Here is a 23,932-nt window from a genome sequence, read left to right on the forward strand (position 1 = left end):
GAGTCACAGGCGGTGAGAGGAGGAGGAAATGGGAGAGGGTGAGACTATGAGAGATGATTCTCCAGTTGACCAGTTTGAAACTTCGAATAGGTCGTAGACTCGTAGTCGATGAGTGGAGTCGGGAGAGCCAGCTGAACCGCAGACGGTGAGAGGAGGAGGAAGTGGGAGAGGGTGACTGAGTGAGACTGTGACTCTGAGAGAGAAGATTCTCCAGTTGATGTTAACCCATAGTCGATGAGTGGAGTTGGGACTCGGGAATGGGGAGTTAGTTCGGGTCAGCTACTGGTCTACGGCTTCTATTGTCTGGAGAAACCCCAATTAAAAAAAAATGTATACATCTATTTTTTTTTTTTTTTGGGCTTCAAAATCTCGGACGGGCTTAAGCCCGTCCTAGTCTGTTAATAGATCCGCCAGTGGTATGAACTGTCTTTATGTATGATTATTTCGGGTTAGAGGGATCTGTCAAATAATTGGTAGGAAACCAATTATCATGGATCATAAGAGAGGCTATATTATCTACTAACCAATTTACATGGGTCAGAACAGAGGCTGCAGTAAGAGTCTAATATACAGATTCAGTGATCTTCCAGACGAGCTTACTCATCGTATTCTTTCTTCCCTTGCCCATGATCATTCTAGATTTCTCTCCCTTTATATACGAGACCTCACTCATTCTAATTGGTTGCGTTTCAAAACGATGGAAACAACTTTTGCTATCTACTTCATCATTGAATTTTAATTTCTTTTGCGGATAGCACACATGAATTTGGATAGAAACTTTTACTGTCAACAGTACGCCAAATTCGTGTGTCATCAACAGTCATGCATTTAACCACTGCAAGTGGCCTAGTGGTTCTTGCCTAGTTGGGTGTGCTCCCCAACCTAGGTTCGAATCCTGAAACAGTCAAAGTGGCCAGGCACTGTGCTGCAATGCACAGTTGGAGCATTTCACATGCGCCGAAGGGGTTTATTTTGGGCCTAGGAAGTCTTTGGGTTCCCCTTGACAAAGTCAAAAAAACAGTCATGCATTTATACCAAACATACAGTTCAGGTAATTAAAATGCGGTTTCATGGTGATCCTTACCTCACATACGAATACCATCCCTCATTCCCTGTAATTCAATTTGTATTGATGATAATAATCTTTTAGTGAAAGAGCAACACATTTTCGAACATCTTACTGAAATTTCAAAATTGTGGTTTCTGTTTCAATGATACAACATCCTTCTAGTGGTTCTCTAACAATCACATCACCTGATTCTTTTAAACCAGAAAGAGACTTCATATGGTAGCGACTTCCGGTTGTACTTATACGGCTAGTCAGCAATTCTATACCAACCTGAACTTTGGACTTTGGATTTTGGAGCCTTAAATTTTTCCTACAAAGATATATAGTTCTAGGAAAATCCTAAGGTGGCTGGGCTGTTTGTTATGTAACAATTTTTTTGAATATTTTAGACCGTTCGATTAATAATATATCCAATTGCCTTGAATATTTAAAAGGTTGGTAACCTGTTTACCCCATAACCAAATCATTAGTAATTAATTATAGAATCTTTTTCTCTAAAAAATAAAAAAGTAATGAGTCTTTTATTATTAATTAAGTACATCATTAGTACTTTCCTTAATCAATTATAACTGAGGTCTACTTTGAGTAATTTATCATTATATCAAATAATTACTTATATGATGGCAATATATTACCTTATATATGTGGAAAATTAATTATATTATGGTACTTATTCCACATACGGTCATATTTATAAAAAAAAAAAGGGAGAAATGACGAAAAATGTTGTAAAAAAATGTCCTTTTTTTGGTAATTACATGGTCTAGGACCACATTTACAAGTTTATGAATCATTTTATAAAATTAAAAATGAATGTGTTGTTTTGGGTGGTAAATCTTGATCATATTTTAGACTAAATAGAGCATGTGTCCTCATTCACATAATAGAGCTCTCAACTGTGTAATTGGGTGGTACCTTGTGTAATGTTCCTCATTGAGAAAATAATTACATAATTGATAGCGATTATTACGAATATAAAGATAAATGATCAAAAATATTGTAATAAATGTCATGTTTGTGGTAATTACAAGGTCTAAGACAACGTATACCAGTTTATGAACTATTTTACAAAATTGACAACAAATGTGTTGTACAAGTAGTAAATCTTCATATTTCATACCAAATAGAGCATGTGCCCTCATTCATGTAATATAGTTCTCGAATGTGTAATTAGGTGGTATCTTGTGTAATATTTCTCATTCAGAAAATAATTACATCTCTGACAACACTTATTACGAATATAAGGATAAATGATTAAAAATATTGTAATAAATGTCCTGTTTGTGGTAATTACAAGGTCTAAGACAACGTCTATCAAATTATGAACCATTTTATAAAATTGACAGACAGATGTGTTGTACAAGTGGTAAATCTTCGTATTTATACCAAGTAGAGCATGTGTCCTCATTCACATAATATAGTTCTCGATTGTGTAATTGGGGTAAACATTTTGGTATTTACTCCATTTAGGACAATATTTACAGGTATATAGACAATAGGAAAAATTTCAATTTAGTACCCTGAGGTTTGACCTCGACATTATGTTAGTCCTTACTCTTTCAATTTCATCAGTAACACTCCCGTCCTCTCAATTTCCATCACCCGTGCCCAAAAATTTTTCAGGCATCCAAATTGGACGTTAAGTGCTGATGTGGCAGCGTCTAACTGATCAAGTGGGCCCCATTTGAAACAAAATTCCTATTATACCCTATATCTATCTGAGATTAGCTTCCATAACAACATCTCTCTTCTAAACTTGCCTAAACTCTCTCCAAAGTGCAAACTAAGAAACTGTAAACTGACTCTATCCCAATTCGAGAAACCCAGAACAATTTCGCCTAAACCCTATCTTGAAATCTTGCAACCCAGTACAAGGAATCATCCATTGAAGGGCCGGAAATGGATGAACGAGTACCCCGAGTTGTGCAAGGAGCCGACGAAATCCCTAACTATGGTGAGTTCATGTTTGATGAAAACGTTGATTGAGGTCTTCGATTAGATTGGAATGGGGATGGTTTTGATGTCTCTCAGTTTATGTCTCTAATAGATCTCACCCACATCTCTCTTCTCTCTCCCCACACAAAAATGTCCACACTCTCTTATCTCTCACTACCCTTTTACTCCCGAACTCTTACTCTCACTCACTCTCTCTCTCTCTCTCTCTCTCAATTTCTAGAGGTGTTGGTAGTCTCTGAAAGCAAAAAGGTCTCATGGAGTGTATGTGAAGCTCGGCGAGAGATCTGGGTGGAGTTAATGATCGAAAACGGGTTCACAACTTTTTCTAATTTCAGGTGATTGGAGTGTATTTCAGCTTTTTGCTCTTGCTGGATGCTACGCCATTTTCTATCTATCTCAGCCTTATGTTAATTCTCTACAATTTTTGTCATAAAGGTGGAGTCTTTGGGGCCTGAAAGCAAAAGGTTTTGGTGTTTTGATTGCTTCTGAGGTTTTGAGAAAGTGGGTTCTGTTTAGTTGCTACAATGGGACTGTGAGGGAGTTGGGTTTCTAGTGTTTTTTTTTTAGGGGTTCCATTTGGGTTTATTCCTTTAAATTTTTGTGCTTTGGTGTTATTTATTGTGTTTGAGTGAGAATTATGCTTCTGGATCAAGGGACTTTGCAAAATTCACTACACCAAAAACCTTAACATACTACACTTTTTGCACAACGAAAAAAAAAAAGTGTTGTGTGATGATGGAAAGTGAATCACATAACACGTTTACAAAACTTGCATTGTATAAGGCGGTTAAAGTTCTGAACTTTTTAGCTAGAAGGTCATCGCACAACAGTTACAAGACCATTTTGTTGTGTGAATGAAACAAAAAATTGCGGCAGATTTCCCTCCTAGCCTAACTCAAATTTGGCTTCAAATTGGTACTCCAAAGTACAACAGAATAGTTATATCCGTTGTATGAGTGTAGCTTGCAAAATATCATACAACTGTTTTTTTACTTTCTGTTGTGTGATAAAGGGAGATACATTGGGAAGGTTTGGATGTGCCCTAAAATGCCACTCATTCTCCCTCAAAATCTACAAATTTTGATTGACATTTATGTGATGATTGAAAGCTCCTACAACTGAAATTACTCATTTGTGTTGTCTGAATGAGAAATGCATATTCTAACGCCAAAATTGAAACCTTGATTGCACATAGCGGGAACTTTCCCTCCTTATTGCCTCAGCTCAAATTTATAATCAGACAACGTAGCTTTTATTTATGTGTTGTCTGATTCATAAATACAAAATAAAAGGAGCCAATTGCCCGCGCATTTGACAACTTAATTAGGTTCGGGCTATCGACTTTTGTCTCCCTCTCCATTTATTTCCCACACAATTTCTTCATCAGTCTTCTTCTCTCTCCAAAGCACAAGTCATCACTCAAAAGCCGTCACTTCTTAGCTTGAAATTAGGGTTCTTCGCTCTCGACTCAGCCATCACTCAAGTCCTTTTATGAAGGAGTATTCTGCGAATCGGGAAGAAGGAGAAGGTTCATCAATCTGTTGAAACCTCTAAGCTCTAAACACAGAAATCTTAATATTTGGGAGTTCAAAGCTCTACTTATTGAATGAATGAAACTGTGGCTTTATACCAGCCTTACAAAACAGGAATGAAAAACAAAACAACCACGTTAACATGACCTAAAGACGTGGTGAATCTGTTAAGGAACAATTCAAACCTAAGCTAAACCCTGATATTCAGGACTTTATTAACAGAACAGCAACTAACACGATTAAATGTAATAAGTCTATTTGACTTAGTCACCAAGAAACCTACAGCTCCAACACAATCAACTAAAGATGTGGGTTCTTCGATCTCTGAGTTTACAACATTGATTTGGGGATTTGTTCACGACTCGATCTGGGTTTTTCCGGCCACTCAATCAACAAGGAGGAGGAAAAGGGGGTTTCGCGCAGTTTTTCTTAACCCTAGAAGATGAAGCCTTAGTTCCGTCATTTAAAGGTCCTCAACTCCAAGACTTGCTTGGAACATAGAAGATTCATAGCTCAGGAGCTTGCGATGTTGAGTTCCCGGTTTTGCATCCTCCTTGGAGTTATCAATTGTCTGGGTAAAATTTTATTTCTTGCTTTATTAATGCGTTGTTCTTTTTATATTTTCAACGTGGTCGTGTTTCCGTAGAAAGGACTAGAAACGTGGAGTTTATAGGTGTATCTGTGTTGTTGCGGTTGAAAGAAAGAGCCGACAGAGGAGAATTAGCGTTATTGGGATTGGAAGAAGCAGCGAAAAGGTTTGTCATCAGGGGTGTCTTTTTGGTTGATCCGTATGGATTTCTGGTTTTGAATGTGTGGTTTTCGTTGTGATTGATTTGGTTTGCAGTGAATATTGAAGTCTGGGTATTTTCAATTTGTTCCCTTTTGTCTAAATTTACTTATTCTCTGTTTGAAAATGGGTTAATCTCAAATTGGGTTTCTGGGGTTTTCCGTTCTCTTGAGTTTCTTGAATGTTTTTTCAAGGAAGCAAGTTTAGGCAGTGAGGTCGTACAAGATCTGATATAACTGTTTCTGATTTCTTGAATTTCAGTACCCAAAGCAATAAATGTGTTCGTGGGATTGTCATTTTTTTGACCCGATTATTTTGTGTCAATTAAAAACTGGATGTATATTGTGTTCTGTGAAAAGCTTTTTCCCTGGTCAATTGAGATGAAGTGTATATTCTTGAGTCACGTTTTACTAAAAGATGTAGCTAAGAATTTAATTCTATGTGTACTATAAGAATTAATGTATGACACAACTAGAGATTAGAAAGTGAGACCTGATGGTGGTGTGATTAGTAGATTATGAGGAGTGACCATGATGATATGAAATTTTAGTTGGATATTTTGTGGAAATGTAGATATGGCAACTAAGAATGCCAAAAGAAGAATAAAAAGGTTTCTAGAGCAATCTACTCCTGATAGAATTGATCAGGCGAAAACGGGATGTAGTAATGTTAAATTATAGATACTGTGTACAAATATAATTGTTTCTGTGCAACTATGAATTAATTCGTACTGTTTCTTTGTTGGTTACAGTGCTTAGGACAGGGATTACTGAAGAATCTCACGAACATCAGAATAACGCTCTGTTTACAGATGGTAATGAGGATGGTATTCGAGGTATAAATGAAGATCTCTTTATGAATTGTTTATTCAAAGAGTTAACAATGTTTCTCACATTGAGGTCTTCTTTTGATTAAGGGGTGCATAGAAAACATTTCTGTACATGTTTTAATCGAGCCAAAGAAGACCTTAGCATAGGTGGCATTGTTAATTCTTCATGTGATTGACCTAGTTCTACCTCTGTTTGATATTAAATGTATGATTAGTCTAATGTTTTAGATTAGTTGTGTAAAGGATTTCAATGATAGGTAACTTTATATCTGGGGTTAGGGATTTTGACGTTTAGAAGTTCGACATTTGAGGATTGGGGTTTCATTGTCTGGGGAGTTAAGATTTGGGCTTTAGGTGTTCTTCACAGTTTGGGATGTTGTTCCATTTTCATGTAATTGACTAAGTTCTACCTTTTGTTTAATATTAAATGTAATCGATACAGTATTTTAGATCAGTCGTGTAAAGTATGTGACAAAGAAAAAGAGTAATTGCAAGAATTGCAAGGTTCTATATATGGAAATGTGATGCATGTATTGATTTGTCGAGGAGTAGATATGGGATTCTTTTGAGCTTTATTGCTGTTAGGACCAAGGAATAGGGCTGAGGCTTTTGTTTTGGTTTTAGATTCTTTGTTTGTGATTTGGTATGTAAACTTAAATATAGTTCTTTGAGTTCAATATAATTGTATACGGAGTATCTAGAGATATAGGAAAAAACATGAAGCAACTAAAGAGAAATTGAATACAAGTTTACTATATGTAAATGTGCTATTTGGGTTAGACGTAATGAGATTGATTAATATATATAGAGGTGCAATTTGCCTTTAAGATAATGGATATATCTTTACTGCTGCATGAATATGTCATTATTGTAACGTTTGTCTAACTTAAGTTGTTTTGCTCTTTAATTTTGAAACCCTCTTAAAACTCTTACATGATATCAGCTTAAACCCAATGTTCTCATACTAATTAAGAAAGTAATATTCATCAGTGTAATTCCATTTTAAGAAACATAACTATTTTGCTTTAGTTTTATCTTCCACAATATTTAAATTTTCTTTTTGAATGAATGAGAAACTGGAATGTTGTATAAGAGTTCAAACTCAATAATAAATTACAACCAGATTTTCCCTGCTTTTCAAAAATGTTCCAATTCTATCATTTACATCCTCTCATTCACATCCCGCAATAAAGTGTGGGCATTCTTACTAGTGGAATATATATAGCATGTGCCTTCTGTATAGAATTTTATGGACCTGCAGAATGTCATTCTACATCACAACTTTCCTCACATGATAACATTAATTCTCTGTCAAAATTAGTTATGTTAATTTAGTTTGGTCTCAATTTTGCCAGGCTTGGTGTTGAAAGAGGAATGCAAGCTAGTGTCTTATATTTGGCTAAGTTATGTTTACCGTAGTATTATTTCTACTTAATTCTAACAATTTTTTGCTACACCTTTTGGATCTCTCTCTGTCTCTTTCTCTTTCCCCCCTCCTCCCTGCCTAACAATGTCTCTCTCTCGCTCGCTATTTAGATGATGCACATTTTCTCTATAGATAGAAAAAAAATTGGTAGTTTGATACTAACTTGCATGGTGTCTTCTTCTTTATAGTCATCTGGGTTTGATACGGTGTAAGCAAAATTTGGATTTTATCTGAGAATGCACTGAGCTACAATGTAGTCTCCTTGTCATTTCCAGAAGCTGTACTTCTATTGTCTTTGGTAGGGATTACAGAACTTGAGGTATGATAGGGTATGCTACACTATAGTTGGCAGGTGTATTTGCAATTTGATCAATATTGGCGAAGGGCATGTTCTGTTTATGTTTTTCTGATATAATATGTTTCAATATATCTTAGCTCCTATGGTCATACTTTGACTACAAGCACATATATTGGGAAGACTTCTTTTGTTATACTCATTGCTATTTTGGATTTTATTAATGGGGTTAGATTTGAGATTTTGGGATTTGCAAGAAATATGTTCCTGCTTTCTAAACACAATTGATTTCTGCATAAACAGAGAAATTACAGCAGTTTCAAGGAAACCCGAGACTTAACATGAAAAGAATATTACTTTGTCAAAGCTGATGGTGTGCTTAAATTTAAAGCTATTTCTGTACTTGCTAGATTTTTCTGGAGACATCTAATGTTGTGCATAGTATTACCTCTACTCTTAACTAATCATAGAATGCAACATTTTATTTTAGGTAATAGAGTTGTATAACTGTATTATTGCTTTGTCTAAATTATAGGTTTGGTACTTCATATGGTATTGCTGGTAGCAGTGAGAAGGGGAGCAAGGGTAGAAGCTCGGGGAGCTTTAGAAAGATGATGAAGTGTCTTTGCTTGGGAGAGCAGTTAAGAGCACCATATGATTTGGTATTTTCAAATGTGGAATGAGTGGGCTAAGTTTGTCGTCAATACATATATCTAAGAGCTATTAGAATGACTTTTTGTGTTTGATGAATGTATAGATGATTAGGAAATACATCATTTGTAGTATGTATAGATGACTATAATGTATGAATTTGAGTGCTTTAATTGATGAATTGGATTGAAATTTCTTTCCAATTTTCACCAGTACCATTATTTAGATAATGGAGTATTAATTTTGCCTAATTATGATCACACAATGATTAGGTAACAATCATACGACACTAATACACTATAAACTGTTGTGTGAGGAGTAATGAAACAACAGAATAATTCTAACTCATGTTGTCTGACAAGCAATCAAACAACAGACCAGATTTGAACTATGTTGTCCTAATCTAAATCATACAACAGAAAAATTATAGAAATGTTGTCTGACAAGCCTAACATACAACAGCTTGAAAACAAGTAGTGTTGTCTGAAGGCAGCGCCTCACCTGCTGCGCAGCTGCACCTGCCATCTGCCGAGCTATCACACAACAGTTATAACACATACCTGTTGTCTGTGTGTTTCTCAGACAACTGTGTTCCACCGTTGTCTGATTTTTCATTAGACAACGCCTCACTCTACAACGGTGGGTCTCCAAATCCCACAACGGTTTTCTGCCGTTGTCTGATAATATTTTTAGTGTAGTGATTGCAGGTGTGCTATTATAATTGGAAAAGGTGAGAATTGATTTGAAGTTGAGTGTTATCTTCTTGATGGAAGGTGTTTAGTTGATTGCAAATGGTAGTAGACGATCTGATCATGACCAGGGCTGTCCGAGATAGGATTCTCAAGGATGCAAATGGTGACATATTGCATTCACTTGAAGAACCATATGCACAAGCACAACCCTATATTGGCCGATAGGTCACTTTTGAGGGACTTGGTTGTCCTTTAGAGGTCTCGGTCTCCCAGAGACCCTTATGACGGAAAAAATCTGGAGTTTTAATTCTATTGGTACTTGTTTTTGTTTCGTTGTATTGGTATTAGCAGGTTATATGAATGTAATTCAATGTGTTTGAATTGAAAGAATGTATTTTTGGATTGCAAGAATGTGATTTTAGCTACACTCTGAGTTTTTGGAGGCAAAACATGTGAATTACCCAATTTACCCTTTCATGTGGGCCCACAACAACAGTTTGTCATTGGCAGCTAAGCACTTAACGTCCAATTTGGATGCCTAGGAAAATTTTGGGCACGAGTGATGGAAATTGAGAGGACGGGGATGTTACTGATGAAATTGAAAGAGTAAGAACTAACATGATGTCGAGGTCAAACATCAGGGTACTAAACTGAAATTTTTCCTAGACAATATTACAAATTGATGACAAATGTGTTGTTAAATTGGTAATTTGTTTTTAAAAAAAATTATCATGTGTCAAAATTTGAATGGGTAACCTGATGACCAATTCATCAGGTTACCATTATATTAAATTGTTATATATTAAAAAAATAAAAATAAAAGGTATGGGATACAGGAGGGTATGTTCATCAGGTTACCATTATATTAAATTGTTATATATTAAAAAAATAAAAATAAAAGGTATGGGATACAGGAGGGTATTGTAGCCTGTCTCATAGTTCTATGGAAAAATGAGACTTTGTTTTGACAAAGGATAATTGTTTCTACCAAAATCGAGTTTTACTTGCAACTTAAGACGTGTGTAATGCAATACGTAATATTCAAACGTTTCAAACCTTCGATCAGCTATGAAGTCAGTCACGGTAGTTCATGCCCCGAAATGATGCATGCCCACATGCTCAGGTACTAGCTAAACTTCATCCATTACAACACATTAAGATGTAATATGGGTCAAATTTGTACTACTTAACATTGAACTTTGATGTGGGACGAGAATGGGACTGGTTTAGCTGGAAAACTAGAAAAATAAAGAAGCGGAGTAGAATCAAGAAGAGTGATTGGAAAATAGCTAATTCATGCATAATGAGGTTACTAGCCGCTGCAATATCCAAGAAAATTTGGTTTTGGACTTTTCAGGTTTCTCGTGAGAAAAGTCAAGTCTTAATTGTGAATCAGATTTGATCAACTTTTTGCCAGAATGTCCGTTTGAGACGCATGATACATTTCTAAAATGGGAACGACGAGATCTTCAAGACTCACTTCAGTGAGGCCTATGAGATTTAGGCCAAATATATCGTCTTAATTATCCGATTCGTGATTTAATCTTTTTTAAGGCTAGTTTTTATTTTTGGGTTCTTAGTTTCTTTTTAAATTTGGATTCTTTAGAATTTTTTATTAGATTATGATTTTAGGTTTTGGGGTTTTGGATGTCTATATAAGCACCATCATGCTTTGTATCATAATCAGTTTATCATATCAATTTATTAAAATCTAGAGATTTTTCTCTATTTCTCTGGTGGACTCCAGAACTATGTTTTTTAGAGTTTATCGCTTGTAAACCCCTTTACTTCCAACTGCGTCAAACTTGCTGCATTTTGATCATGACCAAAAACAAATTGTAGATGCAGTTTATCATTATGGGAAAGTCTTGGATGAGCGGCCGTGTCATAGGACACCTCCAGTATACTAATTACGGTTTTCCTTGTCAATAGCCTACCATATACTAACTGTTATAAACAAATTAGTAAAATTATTTCAGGAACCAAACAGAGTCTAGAGGTTGTTGGGTGGTAAAACTTCTGAGACTACAAAGCAGGCTTGGGTAGCGTTTATCTTTAAAAATTAGTTTTCTTCCTTCAAACCCAGAATAATCTGTAAGAATTTATATTAACACCCAAAAAATCATGTGCTTGGACTCTTAATTAATTAAACTAAACAAACAAAACAATTAAAAAAAAAAGTCCAAAAGAGAGTGGTTGTCAGAACTTAAATTGATAATGAGATTAATATAACAAAATGATTTGAAGTATAAATACTGTATATGCCAAAGCAGTGTGCATATGTTTATCATGTAAGCATGCCATGATGACGGTACATCCCCAATAGTTTAATATCAAGTTCTTCAACTGTTAGTGTACATGTGATAATACATACTTCCTTTAATTTGTTTCTCATCTCCTCAAACAACTATGAATTCAAAAGGAATGATCAAACATGAAAAAGAAGGGGCTGCTCTCTACCTTGAACCTTGTACATTTCCATTAATTCTCAAGCGACTTAAACGTGATTGAATACTTAATCACATATCTAACTGGTTGACCCACTGATCTTGGACTAGTATGGCCTCGTCTCTTTGATCCCTGACTATTCAAATGAAAGAAAGACTTGTATAGTACAGTGACAGCAACAAATTTATATTTTTCCTTTGATTGAAGACCAAATTTAAAGATAATGAGGCGCATTCTTACATAATTACAATGTATACATATTTCCTTACCCTGGAGAACACCTAAGATGTAAAGATCTTTAAAAATCTGATTAGAAATTTGGCTAGAGGGCAATTGCCTACAGTCATCTCATAGTATCTGCCCGCACCTCAGTAATCTAATACTAAGACAGAGAAAGGCCAACAAGAATAATAAAATAGACAGGCTTCTACCCTCATTGCCTAATTTTCGAATTAATTACAACTTTTGGAAAATATAAATATAAGCTCTTATAGACCTATGGCTAGCTAGCTACCGGTGATATACCTATTTTCTTTGCTCTTCCATTATGGCAAAGGTATGTCGACCTAGTGCAGCTCCCCAAGTTCCTTCTGTCACTCCGTACATGAGCTCAAAGAGAGAAACATATACCATTTGGATGAAGTCACTTGTATGCAATACAAATGGTTGCACCGTCTATAATTCCAATGGTGAGATTGTCTACCGAGTTGACAACTATGACAAAAGGTGCAGCAATGAAGTCCATCTCATGAATCTGCAAGGGAAACTTCTTTACACCATACGTAAAAAGGTAACATCGATCTCCTATCACGTACATACTACATATTGTTAGCTAGCATGATATATACTTTTTGGTCCATTATTTGAGAACTAAAAATTTTAGGGTCCCAGTAATTCTAGCATGAATATCTCTTCTGGGATGTAGAAATTGCAAACATGAGTCTGCCTAAATGAGTTTTTTCTTTGGAAAATGAATTAAAGAGGAATATATTAGCTAGGTGTTGTGATCGATCGATCTGGTTTTGTTAATTTGCAGAAGCTACAAGCTTTCGAACGATGGGATGGCTATAAATGGAGTGGATCTTGTAAATTTGAAAAAGAGGAGAAGCCTTGGTTTCATGTGAAAAGATATAGCAGAATGCTTATGGGAAGCTTAGCTTGTCAAATTACAGTAGGGTTTGAAAAGTATTGGATAGTGAGATTAACAGGCAAGACTACTGCAGGGTTTAGAATAGTGGACATTGATGGAGGAATTGCTGCAGAGGTGAGCCTAATTTCAGTAAATAATAAGTTTCTCTTTGCTAATTAACAAAGGCATATAAGAAGAGATACTTATGGTTTCTTTTTTTTCCAGGCAAAGAAGAAGCTATCATCTTCTGGGATAGTTCTGGGAGAAGATGTATTAACCTTGGAGGTGGAGACTCATATGGACCATTCACTTGTAATGGCTATTGTAACTGCCTATGGATTAATTTGTCGCAAAATGTAAATAGCTGTAAAATGTAAGATTGTGGCTTCTGAATCATGTTCTGTTGTCTTTATTTTTTTTTGGTAACTATGTTCTGTTGTCTTTACCCCTTTCAAATCCATTTTTTGTGGTTAAATATGGTTTGCAATGCAGTTTTAATTCGGAACACCATAAAATGCAGTATTGCTTAGTGGTGAACCACCCACATAAATATTGGAGATTGAGGTTATCATCTTTTCACATTCTTTACTTTTATATGTCGGGCTATATGCAACCCTAAAGAGTATGATTAGAAAGAAGTTTCTATGAGAGAAAATGAGATAAATATATATAGAAGCAAGCGTATCATCTTTTTGATCACATTCTTAGTTTCTATTGAGCCACACGACCCTAATAAAGTAATAATGCAATAAAAATAAGTTTCTATGAGAAAACGAGAGAAATACACAAATATATCCTTCATTAGAGAACAAAATTCGCCTTCTAATTCACACAAGAATAATATTTGATCTCTTTAATACTTCCACACTATTTGGAAGCAGCAGTTCACTTGGATCGGTAGGTAAGCTTTTGTATGCTTAATTTGAACAGTTTCTTTATATTTTTGGGAAAATAGTCTGTACGGTACCCCGTCTTTAGCTCCTTATAACGTTTGGTACCTGACAAAAAAAAAAATATCAATATGGTACCTGAAATTCTCTGCCCGACCAAGAATTGATACATATGGCCATTAGCTCTGTTACGTCGTCCGCCAGCTGGCAATTTTGATCATAAAATGACCAAATTACCCTTTATTCTTTTTTTGTTTTGTTTTTTCCTCAAATTTTTTTTGAACGTTTTTTCCTTAGTTCTCCTCCGTTTTTGTAATTTTCAAGCTTCTTTTCATGGAATTACAAACCAAATTGATGCAAATCCTTTGGGTTTTTACTACACTTTGTATCACGAATCCATTGAGGTATGTTTTGAATCTTATGGTTTAATCTTTTGAGAATTCCCAAAATTTGAAATTTCTAGAGTTCTTGATGAATTTTCAAATTCGAGTAACGAATTGATTCGACCAAACATTGAGTATTGCTCTACTATGTCTTACATTGATTCAAACGCACCATCTTCTCCAAACCATTGCCAAAAGACGAAACCCATAATTGGGACATATTAACTTCATTTCTTGGATGCCTGAATAATGGCCTCATTTCAGACTTTCAATAAATAAGCTATTTGGAATAGCTAGCAAACAAAACAGATAGTTGGACCATAAGGAATGCTAAAATATCTCTAGCTAACAATGCAGCTATACTCCTTGGATCTAGAGGCAATGCAAAAGAAATAGAGGCAATGAATTTATGCTCCTTGGATCTCAATTTCGCTGCAAGCTCAGAAGCATCTTTGTTTCCCCGTCTATCTCTTCCCCAATTTCATCCAATAACTTCCCATTCTCCTCAACCTTGTTATTTTCATAAGCTAAAATTGCAAAAATAAAATTTAGATTTTTGAGAGAGACAAATCTTGTAGGAGTCAAGATCCTTCTTGCCAGGTTTCGTCTTGCCCATGAAAGTTGTGGAGCTGGGACTTGTGGGATTTCAAATTAAATGATTTTAGAGGAAAATGTGAGAAAGAGTCTGGCTTTAAGTCGAAGGAGGAGGAGTTGGATGTGATTGAGGAGGCCATTACAGAGAATTCAAGCTATTGGAGTTTGAAGAAGGTAAGACCCAATTGGTGGTGGTGGTGGTGGTCGTAGATGATCCAATGGTGGATGTGGTGGTGGATGAGGAGGGATTTTGTTCTTGAGCTCGGCTACCTACGAGGAGGAGAGCTGAGTGATGAAATTTGCCTCCACGCGTCCAGATGTGGGAGTCATCGTTTCAGACTGGCGACGGACCAACGGCTCTCCATTGAAGCTGGTGAAGTGTGAGGACTGAGAAAAGTGAAATAAGGAAGGTGCAGAGCGCCGTTTCTTTAGGTGGTTGCCCTCCACCACTGGCCGTTCATTGCACTTGTGCTGGAAATCAGACCTGGATTGCTTGAGCCCAATACAAAATACAACAGATGGGCTAACGGAGGAGGTGTCTTCCACCATCGGATTGTCGTCATTTTGGGGCTTCTTGTCCATAGACTCTTCTTCTTCTTCTTCTTCTTCTTGTAGTTAGAGCTACCACTTGGTTTGGTAATTACCAAATTGACCGAATACCAACCGATACTTTAGGTTAGGTAAACCAACTTTTTGGTAACCGAGACCGATAAAACCGAAATCGAAAATTACTGAAAAAGTTGGTTTGGTTTTGGTAAATACCAAATCTATCAATTATCTAAATATTAGCTTTATATACTATGGTTTTCAATACACATACATGTATATTAAGAAATAAACATAAAAGTTTTCATAATAGTATGAACATTACTCAATATACTACATAATTAATAGTACATGTATTTTGAGTAACCTAGTCCAAGATGGTTAAATAACCTAGTTTTATTGAAAATAGATAAAATTTGATGTCATATATACAAAAGAAAGCTATGATTAGTATATGAATACGAAGTTTACTGTTATAAAATTGAAAAACCTAATTTTGTTCATTCTAATTTATATTACAAAGAATTAGTTGTTCTAAAGTTGGTAATACCGAAAACCGAAATACCTAATTTGGTAGATATGATTAAAAACCGAAAATTTTGGTTGGTAAGTGGTAGCTGAATTTTGAAACCGAAAGCTTTGGTTCTGAAGTTGGTAATACCTATAATCGATTCGAACCGACCGAGTGACAGCTCTACTTGTAGTTCAAGCTTGGGGCTTTCGGGTTGAAGGCTACAGGACCAGAGAGAGAGAGAGAGATGCTTAGAAAAAATATTTAAAAATTAAGGCATGAAAGGATGAAAATAGCCTTCAAAAATTGCCAGCTGGCAGACGACGTAACGGAGCTAACGGCCATATATATATACCAATCCTCGGTCAGGTAGAGAACTTCAGGTACCTTGATTTTTTTTTTTTTGTCAGGTACTAAAAGTTATAAGGAGCCAAAGACGGAATATCATACAGACCATTTTCCCTATATTTTTAGTATACAACAACTAATATACGACTACAAGAGTCAGACTTAATATTTTCATTTATAAAAGAAATAAACTATACCACTATACGTACTAAATCATTATAAGTTTAAATTTGTATAGTTACCAAAAATCCAATGAAAATGTGACATCTTAGTAGCTTTTTCATCTCGCATAATAATTTGTACAATTACAGCTTACCAAAATATATAATTTTATAAAAGATATTATTATTTGCAACTAATTCCTACAAGAGAGAGAGGGACAAAGGTCGGCGGCGGCTCAACTAAGAGATTGCTCTCGTCCGTCGGCGGCTATGGCATTGGGGCTGGCCTTTTGGCCTCACCAATGACTCGTGATCTACTGCCGGACGGGACTTGATGGCTAACATCCCGGAGGCTCTGGTGTGGTTTTGCTCAAGGGATTTTGCAGGTGGTTTTGGCTCAAGATCGACGAAATTTCTCTTGGATGCGTGCGGTGCAGTTATGATGGGTCTCGGTTTGCAGATCGACGGCGTTGCAGATGTTAAGGAGCGCTAGGTCGTGGTGGTTTCGACTTCGGCGATGGCTTAGATTTGTGGAGAGATGGGTCGTGGCGGGGTTCTGTGGCGGTGTTTGCATCGTGATGGCGGAAACCCTGCCAGAGCGGGCGTTGGCATGGTGGTGGCTGAGGACTACTATGCTTGCTGCACGGGATTGGAGATGGAAGTGTGGTCTGGGCCAATCATGGCCTGTTGGGCTTTAGTAGGCCTGCTATTGGAGCTCCTTGGGATGGAAATTTGATGGGCTAGGGTTTTGCTCTAAGCCCATCCCTATGTTTTTAGTTCGTCTAATTACAACAAATTCCTTGTATTTTCAGGGATCTATGCAGTTTTGTTTTTTTTATGTGCCTATTTACTATGACTATTCATAGTTCATAGGCTCGCTGAATAAGTGAGCACTGGTTGTCTAATGGGTAGTGCAGCATACCACGTCCTAAACTTGTCATTGGTATGGCAATAGAAGATATGTATCCGTGTCATTCTGGCTTGAGTATGAATGAAATTGGTGTTTGGTTCAAAAAATATATAATTTTATACGATTACAGCTTACCAAAATCATGACCTTCGTTTTGCAATATTCCTTAAGCTCTTGTCTTTTCTGTGCTATTAATCATGTATGAATCAAATCTTAACACCCTCCCCATTTTTATCTTTTATTTGATATATTGCATACATCTGTCATATATTTTCTTGGTAATGTACCTTTGTCATGTATCTCTAGTGCATGTATTAGTATCTTAGGGCCAATAAGATTCATTTTACAAGATCAAGATCACTATCTCTCGTGCACATTCAATTTCTTTTTTATATGAAAAATAATCTCGACGGGATAACACTCCAACAATATATGGTATCACATTCAGTTAATCAACGTACTGTGTGTGTGCGCGTATGTATCAACATACAAATTCATGTATAAACCATACTATATAGTATATATTATAAACCATACTATATAGTATATATACAACACAATGATTTGAACATTTCGAAAAGTATATTTTGCTGAGTGATCATCATTTCTATTATACTTTACTTAACTGTTAAGTTATAGAGATTAAACGAACGCCAAGTAATAGCCAATGTACCTCTTTCTCATTTTTCCCTTTTTCGACTAAAAAAAAGGGTAACAACACCCATTAAAATAATTTTAATTTTCTGAATGTACTCTGAAGAGCTTTTGTATCTTGTATTGTAATAGTCTATTTTCTATAATAAAAAATAAAAAAAATATTAATTCTATGTTTCTCTTAGGTCATATATTGTATTTCTCTAACCCGGCCGTACCATCGGCTAGCTAAAAGCCATTCTTTCTTTTTCCGCTCAATAGTGATACATACATAGGCAAATGATTCGTTGATGACCACGCCGACACCGTCCATATAATTACAAAAATGATCAAATCATAATTAACTAAAGATAACTTATTGGATAAAGCCATCAAAGGGCATCTACAGATAAGCATTTATTATTTTAAGATCTCTAATACGACCAAATCATAAAACCCATATTTAATTTTTTGAAATCTCAATATTTTATAACATGGATTATCGGTTAGAGGAATAAGAGATTGATATATGCATAATACGGCAAGTCCTTGTTAGCAAGCCATGTGTTTGTGAATCTTTTTTGAACGACACCTGCCAAACTATGTTAAAACGCTCCCTTGATAATTTCTGAATTCTATCTTATAAACTCCATGAGTCATGACACTCCAGCTAAGAGCCTAGAAGAAGTCAAAAACTGCCGAAGATGACATTCATAGTTGAATATATAAACTCCACCTCTTTTAAGTTACACAGTTACATATACAATCAAGTAATTTTTTTTTAAAACTGAACGCGTAGTTATTGGATGAGCATACGAAGCTAATATTTTATAAACTATCCATTCGTCGTAGCTCCCAAATTGAGAGAGTATATATATTAGTAACTTGAATGAACTAGTCTCACATCAAGTTTTGCATCTCTTCCATAAGCCAAGAGGTACTTCTCTACCTAGGGTAGCTCAACCACATGGCCAGAGTTCATCCAATTCTAGTAGTACCCAGGATTGATAATGCTTCTGTTAGTACCTCCCCATGTTTTGAACCATACATGACCTCAAGGAGAGAAACATTCACTATATGGATGAAGTCCCTTGTTATGCAAGGAAATGGATGCACAGCGTATGACGAAAATGGTGAGATTGTGTATCGTGTTGATAACTACGACAACAAGCACAGCAATGAAGTCTATCTCATGGATCTCCGTGGCAAAGTTCTGTTTACTCTATGTGAGCAGAAAATGTGCGTTTTCAGACCTAATTGGGAGGCTTATGAGTCCAATGGGTCGGACACGCCATTTTTTCGAGTCAGAAAGAGCAAAATTTTCGGAGGAGAGTCTTCTTATAAGGTAACCATGCCATCTGATGGAAGTTGTTACATTTTAGAAGCTGGTGGGAAATCAACATTTAGAATAAGAGATGGCAATGGAGGAGTTGTAGCCGAGGCAAAGAGAAAGCAATCGTCTTCAGGTGTAGAATTCGGAGATGATGTACTGAGTTTAGTGGTGGAGCCTCATGTGGATCACTCCTTCATCATGGCTCTTGTTACTGTTTATGGCTTAATCAAACGTCAAATATGAATCTCAGAACTGGCTCAGATGCTAAGTTTTGTATATATGCTTCTTGCAAATAGTGGTGCACAGTAAATATCATTTTTTTTAACCCATTTTGGGTACGTGAGCAGTGATGTTGCTCAGAGAGGGTTTTGCCTTTTTGTATGGTTTGTAAGGAATCAATTTTACCCGGCCCATTATTACTGACTTGTGTGATCAATATGGTTCAAATTTTTGTGAGTATTAAAACCATTGAATACAGTACTAGATTGATTGTCGATTCCAATTTCATTTTCTCTTCCTATTTTCTTTTGCACAAGCAGAGTATTTTTTTTTTTTGAAAAAGGATTTGGAACCCAGCCTAACTGAGAGACTCAGCCTTACGCCCGTTATTATTATTTAAATAGAATGATGATTGTACAGCGAGGAGGGACATAATATATATATCTCAAGTACTAGTACAAGAATCCTGATAGAGAACATCCTGGATAATCACAGGTGTCTACTCTAACCAATACTCATCTAAATATATAATTAACACTAGCAATGTGTGCCAATTTAGTATTTTATTTTCTTTTGATTTTGAGTGTAATTCAACATTGTGTATATTATCTTGAAATTAAAGAGACAAAGCCATATAAGGAACAAAACTGACGTTGGTGAAAAAAATTAAGTAATAAATTCTTCGACCACCATGTAAGTACCTCACCAAAGAGTCGATGGATACGAACGAAAAAATTAATTTACTCTTTTTTCTTTCTTTTTTTTTTTTGAAGGAAAGAAGAACTTTTATTAATGAATCGAGTGCAATTTTTTTTTTTTTGAATAGAAGTTGAAATTAATAGATCAACAGCCAGAAAAATGGCTAAGTCTACAAAGCTTACATAAGAAAGCCAAATAAAAGACTACCCTACCCAAGCTATAGCAAACTATTAGAGTCTCTGATGCGCTCGCAATTTTGCAAGCCTATACAAAAGTGATTAACCTCGTCTCCTACTGAAGAAATATTCAACTAATCCTTGCTTGCCAGGCAGGCAATTGTGGTACAAACACTGATTAGAAACGTCATAGAAGACCTATAGAAGCTTCACCACCTTCGCATAGACTTGAAGGAAATAAAGCAATTGTAACTAGTAAAGAACCAGCTCCTTCCCTTTCGGGTTGGAGCCTGTACCACCACCTGCCTTGTTTAGCTTTGGGAGAAGCTTTTTCTTTACTGCCCTATTCTCGTCCCCCTGCTTTAGTTTCTTCTTTTCACCATAAGGTTGCTTGTTCCGACTACCTGCAGGTCTCCCCCTTTTCCTTTTTACCTGAATAGGTTGTTCCTCATTGTGCATCACCGGTACCAAACCCAGATGTTCTGGTTCCAGATTCAGGTTTCTTTTTCCAACCGCTAGGCTCAACTTAAGCTTCTTTGGAGAGATCATGATAGTATCCTCCTCCCTTTGTCTCCTCTGCCCTATAACACTTTCTGGGATACCCATCATCTCAGGCAGCTCTCTGATATGAGCTGGACGTCGGGGCCGTTGTATCAGCACTGCCGGATTGTGAAGCAATCGCTCTGGCAGTTGGTTGGGAAGCACAGTATGGCAGACCACATCCGGACCTCCCATGTAAACCCTAGCCCAAGTTCCTGCACACACTGTGTTAGATGATGCCGAACCAGAGGTCGAGTTAGTGTGCCCCATCTGTGACGCACCTAGAACCGTGCGTTCTGCCTCATCATTCTCCTCCAATGGAGGTCCCGAGCAAGGTAGACCTACGTGAGTAACATAGCCACAAATCGAGCATCGACCAAAGAGTTTATCAAACTGAAACTTGCAGAGAAACTCGACCTCATCCTCTACCCAATACCAGCGTTGGAAGGACAGAGGCCGGTTGAAAGGGATCTCCACCCTGATTAGGAGCTTTCCAACCTTCTTGGCCTGTTTATCAATCTCCTTGAAATCACCAAGGGTAAACCCAATCATAGTCATCACCCTCTCCGAGCGGAACGCAGGAGGGATTCCTTGCAGTGTAATCCAGTATGAAGATACGGTGAAAGGGACCGAGTCCATGGCCGCCACACCATCATAGTAAGCTAGGGCAATCGGAGCCTGATTATATCCCCATGGAGATCCCTTCCAGATCCGATCCCGGTCAGTAGCGTCCGACAAAGTGATGAGAACCCTTTGTCCCTCCGCTTCCTCCACCCTTAGTGATCCATTCACCCTCCATGCATTGCGGAACATCCCCATAAAGGAGCGAGTCTTGTACTCCCGAGCGGTCAGCAGCTTCCCCAACATAAACACATCTGCCTGTCGCAGACCTTTTCCTTGCGTCGGTCGCAGATCGACCTGTTTCCTCTCCTCAGCAATTGCAAGAGAAGAAGCCAGTCGAGCAGCCATGGCATCAACAGAAGTCATTGTTGATGATTGCACAGAAACACCGCAAAAAAAAAAAAAAACCCTAACCCTAAGAGAGCAAAGGAGGCGGCTCTGTCTTTTTTTGGTAGGATGCTGTTGATTTGTTGCAATATGAATCGAGTGCAATTGTATTATAGGGCATCCATAATAGTAATTTAATTTAACAATAATTTACTCTATTAAAGACCTAATTTATTAAATAATAATTTAATTTAACAGTAATTTATTTTACTGTATATCACGTCCATGTTATTGTTCACCATGCAAATTGATTATAACTTAAGGAAAGCATGTAATGATAGTCACTTTAATTTGTGGGATCAAATTCAAGATGCTTAATTAGAAAAACAAACAAAAGGAAACCCATCTATATATGAAAGTCCGCTTTATGCTCCGCATGTACAATATCTCCTCAAATTATTAAATATCTCCTTATATACTGATGGCACGTTTACTTACTTGGAATGGAAAATAATCATGAATCGGAGACAAGTGGAATGGGAGAAGAAAGGAATCGGTATTGATTCCGGATGAATGATTCCTAAACCCATCTCCCCCCTTCGTAATCGAATTCCTGAGTATTCAGGAATCGATTATTGATAAGGAGGTGAGACATACATCCATTCTGATTCCTTCATGTGTTAGTAAACGCATGAATTCTTTTACCCAGAATCATTCCGATTGCTTTATGTGTTAGTAAACGCATGAATATTTTTACCCCGTAATCATTCAATTTCCTTTCAAGTAAGTAAACGTGCCCTGAATGTATAATATCTTCCTACAAACAAGTGACATCTGCATATTATTTGGTTAGTGTACCGACCTCGTCCTTGTACAAGTCTTAGACCTGCAGAGATCGAACCCAAGACTCAACATAGATCGTTATTCTACTCAAAATATCACAATGACAGTAAAGGTAAATCTTTGATCATATCTTATCCTTTTCAAGACCTGTCATTCGACAAGAATGCCCATGAAATTAACTGAAATGATGTACTTTTCATTTGCTTCTAATCTTTGGCGAAAGAAATTCTCTGATACATAAAATATTTAAGAGTTGTTGTTCTTTATTGTGTATTTGGATTAAAGTTGTTTTTGTGTTCAACGATTGGATTCATAGTTGGCGCCTCCCAAGATTTTTCGGTCTCTTCAGGTCATGTAGCTTGTTGCATTCTCAATGCCGGTGGTCGAGACGCTGTTCCGGTGTCGTTCTCTTGGTTGAGATGCTGCTTGGGTTGCCGTAGTTTCAGTTTGTCAGGTTTTGGCGTAGAGTCGTTTTCGTTCTTTTGACGTGCTTTGTTTGATTTGATTTTTTTATTAGTCTACATTATTTGTCTTCTTTGTCGTATCTTCTACTGTAATTTTTTTTTTTAATGCAGTTCTTGTATATTTGCCAAAAAAAAAAACTGATGTCTTTTTTGCGTCCTGATTGATTTGAAAATTTAAATATTCATTTATCCGATGCAGCCGGTATTGTGTATGTAAATGTCAACCTAACTATCGACATGACTCATGATGAAGTCATAACTAAACATAAACGGATGATGGAGTAATAATAGTGGGAGATAACTTAGAACTAAAAAGATGAACAAATCCTATAAATTTATAATTAATTAATCTGCACGACATGATATTATATATAGTTATATACAAGCGCCTGATTGATAAGAATATTAAGAAATTGATACTTAATCAAAGTCCAGCAACAGTTCATAACTAGTTTTCTAGCCATGTGTCCTCAAGTACCTTGGTAATAATGTTAAAAAAATCCCTTTCTTTAATCTGACATTGGTAACTTCAGTAGTCCAATGAATAAAAAGATATACTTCATCATCTTTGAAAATGTTAAATTACCTATCAGTTTCAACGCTCTTATCGACATATGATATACATGTGTTCTTAACTTCTTAAGCTTGGACGAACAAACTAATATCTAAACAATTTAATTAGTTGCAAAGGTTTCTTCCCATTGATTATATATCTACCTTGGCTTAATTAGAATCTTAACTCTAAAGTTACGTACACCAATTTCCTCAAAAATCAGGTTTGCTCTTACATAAATGGTATACAGAAGGCCGAAGTTAAGTTCCGATTGCCATAGTATAGAGGTTGGTGGATCTGAGTGGCACCACTCGTTATTCTTCCGCTACAAAGAGCAGGAGTTGATCTCTGCTCTATGAAACCAACT

At 36.4% G+C, this 23,932-nt stretch overlaps 2 protein-coding genes and 1 long non-coding RNA gene across 3 annotated transcripts; all 3 read left to right on the forward strand.

Moving 5' to 3' along the window:
* Nucleotides 1-4,854: 4,854 nt before the first annotated feature.
* Nucleotides 4,855-8,722, forward strand: LOC112175732. Its single transcript, XR_002926615.2, has 3 exons — nt 4,855-5,132; nt 6,096-6,179; nt 8,430-8,722. It is a non-coding gene; the product is annotated as an uncharacterized LOC112175732 (long non-coding RNA).
* A 3,427-nt stretch (nt 8,723-12,149) lies between these two features.
* On the forward strand, nt 12,150-13,375 carry LOC112180159 (protein LURP-one-related 4). Its single transcript, XM_024318664.2, has 3 exons — nt 12,150-12,475; nt 12,722-12,949; nt 13,040-13,375. Exons 1-3 carry the CDS (start codon nt 12,233-12,235, stop codon nt 13,172-13,174), a joined length of 606 nt encoding a protein of 201 aa, XP_024174432.1. The 5' UTR covers nt 12,150-12,232; the 3' UTR covers nt 13,175-13,375.
* Nucleotides 13,376-18,695: 5,320 nt separating this feature from the next.
* On the forward strand, nt 18,696-19,625 carry LOC112180171 (protein LURP-one-related 3). The gene has a single exon (XM_024318675.2). It carries the CDS (start codon nt 18,758-18,760, stop codon nt 19,364-19,366), a length of 609 nt encoding a protein of 202 aa, XP_024174443.1. The 5' UTR covers nt 18,696-18,757; the 3' UTR covers nt 19,367-19,625.
* Nucleotides 19,626-23,932: the final 4,307 nt, after the last annotated feature.

The sequence above is a fragment of the Rosa chinensis genome, chromosome 7 (genome assembly GCF_002994745.2).
Source record: "Rosa chinensis cultivar Old Blush chromosome 7, RchiOBHm-V2, whole genome shotgun sequence".
Lineage (NCBI taxonomy): Eukaryota > Viridiplantae > Streptophyta > Magnoliopsida > Rosales > Rosaceae > Rosa > Rosa chinensis.